The 13,091-nt window shown below is 33.5% G+C and overlaps 1 protein-coding gene across 1 annotated transcript; it reads left to right on the top strand.

The window, feature by feature from the left end:
* Positions 1-1,389: 1,389 nt before the first annotated feature.
* On the top strand, positions 1,390-3,356 carry LOC18434584 (uncharacterized). The gene is made up of 3 exons (XM_011625256.3): positions 1,390-1,766; positions 1,875-1,950; positions 2,251-3,356. Exons 1-3 carry the CDS (start codon positions 1,737-1,739, stop codon positions 3,027-3,029), a joined length of 885 nt encoding a protein of 294 aa, XP_011623558.2. The 5' UTR covers positions 1,390-1,736; the 3' UTR covers positions 3,030-3,356.
* The last annotated feature ends 9,735 nt before the right edge of the window (positions 3,357-13,091 follow it).

Raw genomic sequence — 13,091 nt, 5'->3', positions numbered from 1 at the left:
AATTGGAATTTACCAAGAAAGAAAGTACAATTTTTAATGAATAGAAAATGCTTACAGGCTAATTCTTCTAAAATGAATATTCTCAATGAGCACAACTGAATAAGGCCTTTGCCAAATTGCAAGACACCTGGTAATCCTATGGTTGATATCCACCAAAGGAAACATCACAACCATTCATTACATCGCCTATTTTCTTGAGAAAGCCATTAAACTCCTCGTGATTAATGTGTTTCTTCTGTAAAAATAATAGTTTTCATAAAAGAAATATTCCTCCAAAATAATTAAATTGTTTATAATTATACTTTTCCTTATTTAGTGACACGAGTAAAGCAAATGTTCGGGGTCACAGCATCTTTGAGCGTAGTGCTCAAAGGCCTCTGAAGAACATCGATGAACAAGCAATATAAAATATTAGTATTAACCCGCCTCTTCGTAATAACCACTATTAATTCCCTTAAAATTAATATCAACAAGATTAAAAAATGGGTATAACCACTATTAATTCCCTTGAAATTAATTTTAACAAGATTAAAAATGGGTGTCAATTTGATCAATAATTATGTCCACTTAATATGGCAAGGTTGGTCTGATATCATAAGAAATTCTCAATTTGCATCATAGAGAGAGTAGAAGTCTATTGGATTTCAATGCAAAATTTAAATGAGAATTAGGGGAAAAGGGAAGGTGGGGAGGGAGCACATAAGTTTAATATAAAATGTCAATTTGGATTACTGGATGTACCGCATGACCGCACTATACAGATACTCCTTCTGGCAAAAGACCCACGTAGGAGGATTTCTCGATCTAAGATCTTGGGATCTATTTTAGCATCAATTTTTTAATACTTGGAAAAATTTTGAGTTCCTAAAGTCTTTGACGGCCCAATCCACTTAGATTCAGAGATGCATAGTTTTGATCAAATAAAAAAGATTTCCAGATCCTAAACACTTAGATCTCAATCTTAAGATATTATTTTTTCGAGTCTGTGCAGGGTGTCTATGTTATGTTTTTTTATTTTTTATTTTTTATTTTTCTAGGTTGTTACATCCCAATTTTAGGTGCTAAACATACTCTTCCACTAACTTTTAACCAAGGCAGTGCTAAACATACTCTTCCACTAACTTTTAACCAAGGCAGTGAATGTAAGCTATGTCCCCGCGGGAGTATAAAAACTTTAGGCTATTTTTTCACATGTCCATGCATCTTGATGGCGAGATGATCAATTTGAGGATACTTGAGCATCAAAACAACCTCTTGTAGTGAAATTTTTGAGGTGGGCTCTAATTCGATTGTTTAGAGCCTCGGCTCTATATAAACATTTTCCTATATTAAAACGAGAAAGTACCCTGCATAGAGAATGGGCAGGGGACGGTATTACCAGAATTTTGTGAAAAGAATTGCTGCATTGACAGCGGTGGGGAACATAGAGGTGGGACCCACCTCAAAGCAACTGGGTATATAAACCCCCTGAACTCTCTGTACTCCATACCAAGCTTCACTTTCCTTACTTCATTTTCTCTCTCATCCTTCAGTTCATTTTCTCTCTCTCTTTGCAGCACTCATTACCTCATTCTCTTTCTTCTCTCTCTCTAACTTCCAATGGTCTCTCTCTCTCTCTTCAATTTCATGTAGTTTATTTTGCATGCTCTTTTTCCTTGGTTTTCACAGGGAGAATTTGGTTCCAATTAGCCATCTTTCAGGACTTGAATTAGAATCACAATAAGAAGCCAGGGGTGATGGCAGGTGGAGAAGACTTCAAACCTAAGGTCTCTCTCTCTCTCTCTCTCTCTCTCTCTCTCTCTCTCTCTCTCTCTCTCTCTCTCTCTCTCTCTCTCTCAGGCACAGCGGTTAAACTCTATCTTTTGTTTTTGCAGATAGTTGAGTTGAAAGTCTTCATCCACTGTGAAGGTTGCAACAAGAAAGTAAAGAAACTGTTATCCACAATTGAAGGTATAACCTCTCTCTCACTAAACCACCATTTCAATTTCTCTGTTTAGAGTCCCTTTCTCTTTCTAGCCATGATTACAAAACCTCTTCTTTACAACCCATAACTTGCATTTTTAAAGTGACTAGTCTCTTCATTTGCAAAGATTTTAAAACCAGTGTTTACATTTTTCTCCAATGTTGAAAAACCCGGCTCGGAACGAGTTTGAACTTTTTTTTTAGTTTGAGTAACTGAAGCGAGTTTGAGTCGGCTCGTCAAGTTTCGGACCACTTGGTTTTTACAATTTTTTTTTCTTTATTTTACAGGTGTTTATAGAACAACTGTGGATCCAAACCTCCACAAAGTTTCAGTGGAGGTTCTTGGCAGTGTGAACCCTGATACTCTTGTTAAAAAGCTCGTAAGAAATGGGAAAAAAGCAGAGTTATGGCAAGGAAAGAAGCCTGCCAAGGAAGAGAAAAAGGAACAAAAAGCAGAAGAAAATGGCAAAGAAAAGGCAAAAGACAACACTGCCCCTGCAAAGAAATCAGGCAATGAAGGCAACAACAAAGAAGAGAAGAAAACTGTGAAGGAAGATAAAAACGAGTTCACTGAGCAAGCAATAGAGGAAAGCCCTAGCAAAAAGGCCAATAAAAAGAGCCAAAAAGATGGCGATCATGCTGAGGGCACAAGTGAAAATTCTTCTTCTAATAGTGGCAATCCCGATCCTCCTGCGGCCGGAAACAACTTCGGTCATGATGTACCGGCCGTTATGCCGCCGCCTGTTTCGTACAGAGTCGAGAATTACTATCCACAACCGCCACCACCCCCGGTTGTGTACTACGGGAGGGATGTGTATGGACCACCATACACCACCCCCACACCATATGGATTGCCGCACACCACCCCCGCTCCCCAGGTCATGTACCACACACACTATGCCGCAACACAGCCTACGGCGTATTATACAGGCTACGCAGGTCCTGCATACGCATACGATAGGGACAGGTACTATGGACCCTCTTCTGCCTCGTATACACAGGTTGTGCATGAAGATGTGGGTGATTATTTTAGTGATGAGAACGCCAATAGTTGTTCCATAATGTGAATTTAGAGTTGGAAATATTCGAGTCCTTTTTCTATGGTAAAAAATAAGTGAGAGTGTTCAACAATTTTGAGGCGCCGGAAGGGGGATTCCATACACAACTCTTGCAAATTTTGAGCAAAATGTGTATAAAGTCGACTTCTTGTGGACTTCATGTGGTACTACAACTAGGATACTAGGAAAATAGACGCCAAGGCATGTGGTTGTTTTTTTGTTTTCCTTTGAAAGCATTAGGAGCTACCTTTCGGTGGTGTAAGCAGAGGCTGTAATTTAGGAATTTATGATGCTTTTTTATGACTCTTGTTGTATAAAATCTTTCTTTTTATGTTCCTTCTCCCTTCAATTTTCACATGTTTCAGTAATAATAGAAAACATCAGAAAACACAATACTAATAAGTTTATAATTCTTTTAGATGTTTTTGTTTTTTGGAATTTTTTTCAACACTTTGGAACTTGACCACGAGAACCGGCCAAAACTAGACCAGCTAGAGACCAATTCTTGGTAATCTAGCCAATTCTGGGTAACCCGGCCTGGTTGACAAACAATTTATGCTCTACAAATGCGATGATGCTGGTACCTCTACTTTGAGGACTTTAGCAAACAATGTATGTAGAAAAGTTATTATTTTTATAGAGACTGTATACAATGAGACTATTTACCTTTAATACAAGGAGGTCGCAATTATTTATAGCCATCCGATGTGAAATCTGATAGCTTGAATGTGCTTCAACGTTTGAGAAAAATTATTTTGCACTTTGAACTTGGTTAATAGAATAAATGCAACAACCCAATTTCACATCCAATGGTCAGGATTAATTGTGACCACTTTGTACCAAAGATAAATGATCTCATTATATACTTTTCCTTTATCATATTTGATGGTCATTGATTAAGTGGTACCCAAATTTTTATAATTTCAACCGTCCTTTGTGTGGATGCATTGTTCAATAACTCTACAAAAGAAATCATCTCACTCTCCCATCCAACTGTGGATTGGGACTGTGTTAATATAGGCAGTCAGCTCTCTTGAACATTGGTGAAAATTAGTGGGTTTATGCTTCTTTTATAGATTCAAACGGTAAATTAAAGTTTCACTAATATACATCAATTTTTCAAAAATCCGAATCGATATTCAATTAGGCCAAGGTTCCATTTTTATTTCTCCTTTTGACTCTGGCGATTCCGAGTTAGACAGTGTTATATTTGACAAAAAATAATTAAATAATTAAAAAACCAAGAGACTAGGACGATTCTATGATTTTTGTTCTATGATTATTTTTTAGGCCAAAATCACCCGCCTTCTGATAAAGTCCGACCAAGATAAAAAAAACAATATTTAAATCATTGATGAAATGATGTAAAATACTTTAGTTGTTCTATGTGGAATGATTCCAAGGAGGGTAAGGAGACCGACAAGTTGATGATGGCTACTCTATCCCCCTAGAGGGTAACAGTGTTAACTATTACACGCGTTTTTTACTGAATGAAAAAAGTAAAAAGAAGAAATGGACGGTGTAGGTTTGATTACTATCCCCCTAGAGGGAAACAGTGTTAACTATTACACGCGTTTCTTACTTAATGAAAAAAGTAAAAAGAAGAAATGGACGGTGTAGGTTTGATTAGTGTGGAAAAAAGCAAAAAGTAAAAAAAAATATCACTTTTATCTCAAATTCGATTCCTACCACGGAATTATACGGAAAAAAAAAATACTACTTTATGTTAACGGATAGGGTTTAGATGCCATGAGACTCACCTCCCAATTCTATCTTAATTCCACCTTAGGGAAAAAAAATTAGATCCAAATTCTAAGAGGTATATCATCTAACATACCACAATTGTGAATCTCGAAAAAAATAAAATAAAATTGTTTTGAGCATTAAAATTCATCTATGTTGCATGTTAATTTAGACTATTCGTTTTAATTCTTCAAAGATCAACAGATCTACATGTATACAGAGCTCCAAATTAGTGCCTCAAAGGTAGAATTAGATTTGTAGTGATTTGAGAAGTGTTTCTAAAGAATTTTAGAGAGATAATAGAACTTTTGAACCTGCACTTACTTGTGTGGATTCTTTCATTGTATATATAATGGTGATATAATAGTATAATATACATATCCCTATCTTATTAGGTGCAATATACACTTTCTTATCTTGCTAGGTTAAGATATGGATATCTCGGGTTCATATAGATATACATCATTATAGATGTATGGTACATATCTCTTGATAAGATTAGGTATCTAGAAGATAAACTTAGTATTGTTTAAATTCCAACTACTTTGTGTCAAAGCATCTTGAGTTTGAGGGGATATGAATATCTCGGATTCATATAGATATCCATCATTATGGATATATGGTATATATCTCTTGAAAATATTAGGTATCTAAGAGATAATAAGAGACCAAGTCAAAATTATTTTATTATCAAGTTAGTTTGGTGCGAAGGCCTCTTACTATTTACCTCCATCAACAAACTAATTTGATAACCAAGTAGATACCTAATCAAAAGATATATATCATATATCCGTAATGATGTATATCTATATGAACCCGAGATATCAATATCATGTTACATTTACTTCTAAAAAAAAGAAAAATATTTCTATTGTGGCTTTTCCAAAAATTAAAATTTTTAAATTTTTTTTCTATTAGTTTCAACTTCAAAAATTAAAATTGAGATGAGACCGCTGACTCATCAAATACTTTTCCTATGTCACTCGGTTGATTTCTTTTTCTTTTTAGCCTTGGTATGACAAAGCTTTTGAGTTGCTTTCAAACTCTACTACAGTACATAAAATCAAATTCCTTTGAAATTAGCCCCTTCAATTAATAGAACATTGAGTTGCTTTCATACACTTGGGTTTAGGTAGTGGAGCTGGTAAGATTTCCACTTTGGGACAAAGGTATTGGAAGTAGGTTGACCTAGCTTTCATAAAGCCTTCTCATGGTCCATGACCATTCAACAATGCCCATTTGGACACGTGGCCCAGTTAGATTATGTCCTAGCATATTGGCCCCTATAATTTGTGATTTTTATGAATTGCAATGTTTGTTTTCACACCTTACTTTTTGTTTTCTAAGTAAAGATAGATGCTACAAAATGCCAATTAGAAAACATTATAATATTGGGTTAGTAAACCAAGTTTGGGTCTTAAGCATGGAGTCAAGGCATTACGGTTAATACTTAACAACCAGTGTCAAATGCTGGCATAATCACAATAAAAAAATAAGAATTTGTGAAGATAATTAAATAATTTTGGTGAATTTGGATTTGGGAGAGAGATACTAACTATCCAACAGGATTTCCCACAAAGTTTGATTAATTTTAAAAGGAATATGATTTTGGCTTCTAATTTATATATTTTGAGGAAATGATGCAATTTACTATGAGGATTTTTTATTGGGAAAAGTTTATATAGGCCGAGGCTCTAAATAATAAAATCAAAGCCTACCTCAAAAAGTTTACTAGAAAAGGTTGTTTTGATGCTCAAATATCCTCAAATTGATCATCTCGACATCAATATGCATGGGCATGAGAAATAAATGGATTTCAAGTTTTTGAAATAATGTATTTGTAATGCATTTTGGACCATTAATTTTCAAGATTTCATTGATCTGCTCGATCTACACTATTTTTTAATATTTAAATTTTATAAATAAAGATAAAAATATATTTAAAGGCTATCACAAAGATTTCTAGTATTGAAACTACATTTATCAACACTATTTGAAGGTAGGTTCTAATTTGATTGTTTAGAGCCTAGGCTCTATACAAACCGCACCCTTATTTATTAGGGTATTATCGTATTTGTCTTTTTTATTAATTACCAGCACTTTAAAATATCAAATTAATGTATTGTTTGTTATGATATTAATTTTCTATAAGCATGAATCCAAATATGCACAATTAATGTCATAAACACGATGAATATAGAGACCATTTGCATTTGCATTTGATACAAGGTGGTCACAATTACTTACAATTATTTGATGTGAAATTGGATAGCTTGGAAGTGTTACAAAGTTCGAAAAAAATTCTTTTGAAGGTTAAGCTCGGTTAATATAATAATTTTAGCCATCCAATTTCACATCCAATGGTCAAGGTTAATATAACCACCTTGTACCAAAGGTAAATAGTTTCATTCTATGCTTTCTCTATATTATAGTCCACAATAATTTACAATGGATGTCAAAATTGAAATAAGATTTACAATGGATGTCAAAATTGAAATAAGGCTGCAATTAGTCATTTTCTGAAGCAAACCAAGAAGTTTGGGCCAACCTCGACCTCCTTATATATATCCGTGTGTGTGTTTCAAAAATTGCCATTGTTATACTATGAGATCATTTACTTTTGATACGAGGTCATAATCATTTATAGCTATTAGATATAAAATCCAATAAATTGAAGTGTATCACAATATTCAAAAAAATTTATTTAGGATTTTGTGCCCAATCAAATGATACACACACATACACGAGTGCGCCCGCGCACACACATGCACATACACATACACATATATGGACATGGTTTCTATGAGTCTATGCAGAAATGAGTCTTCCTAAAATCTATTTTTTGAGATAGATTTTTTTACCCAATTTTTAAAGATATATAATATCTAACATGGAAATCATGAATATGAAAAAACATGTAAATTTTAAATGCTAAAAATAATAACTCTATTAAAAAAAATGGAACAGTTAGTTTCATCTATTTTTTGACGGACAACCCATTTACCTGTCTTTAAAATATATACTTTATAACTCGTGACACAAATGTAGAAATGCGTTCCCCAACGCATAATTTTCCTATATTTATATATGGGAAAGCTTTCTATGTTCCCCCTATACTATAGAAGTTCTATGTTCCCTTTACCATCCAGCCATCCATTTTTTATCAAGAGAGCCACTCATCGTTTGATCTTAGATCCGACGTCTCAAAGTATTTTGTTTTTAGTTTTTTTAATACAATTTTTCTGAATATGAAATTTAGTACGTGACATCTTCTCATTGGAGCACATCTATAAAAAATATTAACAATAATTTTTTGATAAAAATAATGACCAAAATACCCTTTAAATCTTTAAGGGGTATTTAGGTCATTTTATTTTATTGAAAATATTTTTTTAATATTTTTTGTTAGTGCAAGTTTAATATAAAAATGGACGTCCAAAATTTGGTGTCAAAAAAGTTTATAGAAAAAAAATTAAAAATAAAACAATATAGAGACGTGACATTGTGATTGAAACAATCTTAACCCTCCATTAAAAATGGAAGGTTGGATAAGGGAATGGACGGTTGGATAAGGGAACGTAGAACTTCGATATTGCAGGGGAACATAAAAAGCTTTCCCTTTATATATATAACCTTTTAGAAAAAAAAGTAGCCTAATTTTCAATACTTTGGCGCATCGTTGCTATTTGGATAACCGCTCCTTGAACGAACCAGCAAGTAGGTGTGCTTTCTAGTCCAGGGTCCAAAATCAATCAGACCAAACCATTGTTTATTCTCCCATTGGCTTACTTTCTAGGCATACTTTAATCCATGGTGTTTGTTGTTCCTTTCAGTGTTCGGTTCTAGACAAAAGAAATAAAGATGGAGAGTGTGACCTCTAAAGTTTTGGCAACCCTATCGAGCCCTAAAAAGAGTTGAGGCCGCTCTCTCTTCTGATGGCCAATGCTTCCTGTAAATGGTCAAAGGTTCAAGAACACTGTACATTACATCCTAAGGCGTGGATCGCTCGTAGGAAAATTTTGAATTCGTTGAACAACCATCATGTCATTCTTTTAAAAAAAAAAAAAAAAATTTGATTTTGAGCTCACTTTTAAGACGGTCTACTCAAAATTGGGACTATAGAAATCAAGATCGGGCTGAACTAGTGGTCCAACGGGGCGGATTGTCAACCGGTGCCTTGGCCGGTGGAAAACAAATTTGGTTAAAAATCGATCAAAATCAATGTTTGACTGGTTTAAATCGGTTTGACCAACTAGTTTTGACTTATTCAACCATTTACATGTAAAAAGGCAAAAAAATTAAATATAAGAAAGTATATGATGAGACCATTTTATCTTTGGCACAAGGTGGTCACAATTAATCTTGACCGTTGGATGTGAAATTGGGTGATTGCATTTATTTCATTGACCAAACTTAAAGTTCAAAAGAAATTTTTTTAAACTTTGTGACACACTCAAGCTATCAGATTTCATATCGGATGGTTGTAAGTAATTGTGACCTCCTTGTACAAAAAAGTAAATGGTCTCATTGTATACAATTCTTTTATATATATTGTATATTTTTTAACCACTATATCTATTTTCTTTCATTTTTCTATAATCCAATCCTATCGATTTGACAAATAGTTGAACCAATTTTGACTAGACTAACGCCTCACCAGTTTAATAGTTGGTCTGATCAATTTTGACTAGCCCAACGCCTCACTAGTTTAATACTGATTGAAACAGTATTTGTTTTAGAGTCGTACAAAGTGTAATTTATTTATTTATTTATTCATTTTTGCAGTTAATTGCCGTGTCGTAGGGATTGCACCCCCCAAAATTTGGAGCTTGACAGAGCAAATGAACAATATGCTCCTACAACATAATAAAATCTTACGACAAAAGCCATTACTATTTTGCTACAATGTTTATTTTCTAATCTACTCAAAAAAATTATTATTTTATTCCTTTTTTTTTTTTATAAGTAGCATCACAGCTATTTGTGGCCAAATAAACGAGCCTCGTGACTGGAGCAACGTGGCATAATGATCCTAGGGTTTTAGTTAGTGCGGCGACACGAAACATGGAAACTTAATCAGTTGGCCACTTGGTTGCTTTTTATTGTTGTATTTGAGGGATTGCATTGGTCTTGAATTTCTGTGTGCTTTATTTGGTTGGTTCTAAACAGGGTATTGGATTCATCTTAAATTTCTATGTGCTTTATTTGGTTGGTTTTAGAATATTAATTTTGGTCATTGAAATTTAGGGGAGGCAATGGATCCCAACTCGGACCCGACCCGGTACCCGACGGGTTGGGTCCGCGTTCAAATCTTAGATCCGAACACTGTTTTGGGTCTAGGTCGGGGTTTGGATCCAGTAATATTTTTTGGGTCCTAATATATGAAATATGTTTATATATATTTTTTAATTTTTAGGTCGAGTCTGATCGTGTCTGGGTCCTATACAATTTTTTTCAGGTCTAGCCGGATCCAGACCCGAGCTGTTGCCACCCCTACCGATTGAATGGAATCATGTATGATACAACATTAGTGGGAAAAATTTGGATGGATGTGTGCTCTTAATTTTCCTACACTGTGTGCTCCCACAGGAGTAAAATATCCATTTACTCCCTTGATCAAATGCCCTAGTTATCATAACTTACTTCATCTGAATTTTGGATCCCATTTTAAGGTCACTAGAAAACTATTTTCAAGAAAAAGTATGCAAAGAGAGTTATTGTGTAATATACAATCCCATACCCAAAGGAGTTATTGTATAGTATGCTCTCGCGTAACCGTCGCACAAGCCTTCCATATGCTTTCACGACTCAAATGTATTTATTGTCCCCTTTGTTAAAAGGTATGCTTTTCTCCTTCCATGAATATAGTATGCTTACATGGAAGAAGAGAATAATACCTCCTAGTCAGAGTCAAAGAGGCTGATGAGCAGAATGGATCTCTATTCATACTCACTCCATACCTTGTAATATGTGGATGGTGACACCTGATGTGTGATGAACCAAGTACTATTCCTAAATCCAGTGGTTTAAAAAGCGGATCGATGAATCAGATCGGGCATCTAACAAACTTATTCGAATCGACGATCCGAATCGAGAATCGACTGAATCGGTCGTATTAAGCTTTAAAAAAATTCCAAAAAAATTATTAAAAATGGTTATAAATATTATCTTTTAGGAATCCAATAAGAAATAAAGGTACTATATTATTAACTTTCATTTTTTTCATCAATTTGTAAATATTGAGATTCTCTTTCCTGTATAAATTTATGTTAACCATTAAATTTGCATCGCATAAAAGAAAAATCATAGAATTATCATGGATAAAATATATAATTATACATGGGCTATTATAAAAAGTAGACTAAATCAATAAAAGAATGGCCATTACAATCTCGTTTTGACGAAAAACCCTAATCTGCTAACAAAACCCAAATTATTAGCCTAACTAACTATAATCCAAAATTATTACAACCTAACTAATTATAATATTATTTACTGAAATTATAATTATTAATTTATATTTTATAATTATTTTATTAGACAAATAATAACAAATTAAAAATAATTTATAATATTATCTAATTTAAAATGTATTGTTAACAACTGTAAGAAAAATAGTACATTACATGATTTATAATGTAAAAATTAATAAATAAAATAAAGGATTTGGTTATCAATGTAAAAATTAATAAAATACGTACGTTACATGATTTTATTTTTTATTTTTTTATGCCTTTCATATTATTTACTAAAATAATTATACCACTATATACAACAAAAATTAACTGCTATACAAAAAATTAACTTTTTTATTTTCTATTTTTTTATGCCTTATATATTATTTACAAAAATATTTATACCTAACTTTTTTATTTTCCATTTTTTTATGCCTTTTATATTATTTATAAAAATATGTATACCACTATATACAACAAAAATGTAACACCCAAGGGGATTCGACCTTAGGACATCAAAAGAAATAGCAGAGGTCATAATCATCACCCCGCCTCGCCGCATGTGATTATAAGTTGCTGATTAATATAATATATTTATATTCTATTTTTATTTAATGATGTTTGGGAATTATCCCACATCGAAGGATGAGTATTCAACTTTGCTATATAAATACCTATGTAATATGAATAAGACATGCGTGCGAAAACATTAGGGCAACCTCACACGTGATATGTGGCACGTGATTTTGTCGCACGTGTCCGCGTTTAGTTTAAGACCGCGCGGTTCTCTCTAGACCGGCTCGTTTTGTGGCGATCCGGCTCGTCCTGTGGCGATTCTCGAGTCGAACCGGAGGGAAACTGGCTCGTTCTGTGGCAATTCTGGAGTCGAACTGGACGGGAACGGGCTCGTTCTGTGGCGATTCCCGAGTCGAATCGGGCGAGTCTGGCTCGACTCGACGTTTTTTTAAACCTTGCCTAAATCACTTTTACTATAGGACATGGTTTGTATGAGTCAATGTAGAAATGAATCACCTTTAAAAAAAATATTTTTGAGATGGATTTTTTGACTTAATTTTTAGGGATATGTAATCTCTAACCTGGAGATCATGTAAAAAAATAAATAAATTTTGAAAATTAGAAATAGTAATTCTATTAAGAAAACATGTGGACTGTTAGTTCCAATTGTTTTTAAATTAGGGAAAGGTTTCTATGTTTCCCCTACAACATAGAAGTTCTATCCTCCCCTTACCATCCAATCATCCAATTTTGATCAAGAGAGCCACTCACCGTTTGATCTTAGATTCGACATTTCAATGTATTTTATTTTTAGTTTTTTTTATAAATTATTTTGTGAATATGAAATTTGGTACGTGTCATCTTCTCATTGGGGCATGCCTATAAAAAATATTAAAAATAATTTTTTGATAAAATATAATTACCAAAATACCCTTTAAAACTTTCAGGGGTATTTTGATAATTTTATTTTATAGAAACTCTTTTTATATTTTTTGCTAGTGCGAGTTTAATAAAAGAATGGACGTCCAAATTTTGGTGTTAAAATAGTTTATAAAAATAAATAAAAAATAAAATAGTGTAGAGACGTGACATTATGATTGGGGCAATCTTGGACCTCCATTCAGAATGGACAATTGGATAAGGAAGAAGATAGAATTTCTATGATATAGGGGAAGCATAGAAAGCTAGATGGACCACCTATTTAAAGATGGATGCTTTATACCTTGGGACCATATATTGTAGAAACGTGGTTAAGCCCCCATGAAACAATTTTCTTTTACTCTAGGAGGTTGCTCCAAAATTGGCCACAATAGTTATAGGGGATAAAATAAACGGCTCAAGGAAATGAAAATCTAAA

The sequence above is a fragment of the Amborella trichopoda genome, chromosome 6 (genome assembly GCF_054954075.1).
Source record: "Amborella trichopoda isolate Santa Cruz 75 chromosome 6, AtrichopodaSantaCruz75HAP2 v2.0, whole genome shotgun sequence".
NCBI lineage: Eukaryota > Viridiplantae > Streptophyta > Magnoliopsida > Amborellales > Amborellaceae > Amborella > Amborella trichopoda.
The sequence above is the reverse complement of the archived record's forward strand: the minus strand, read 5'-3'. Positions and strand labels throughout refer to the sequence as shown.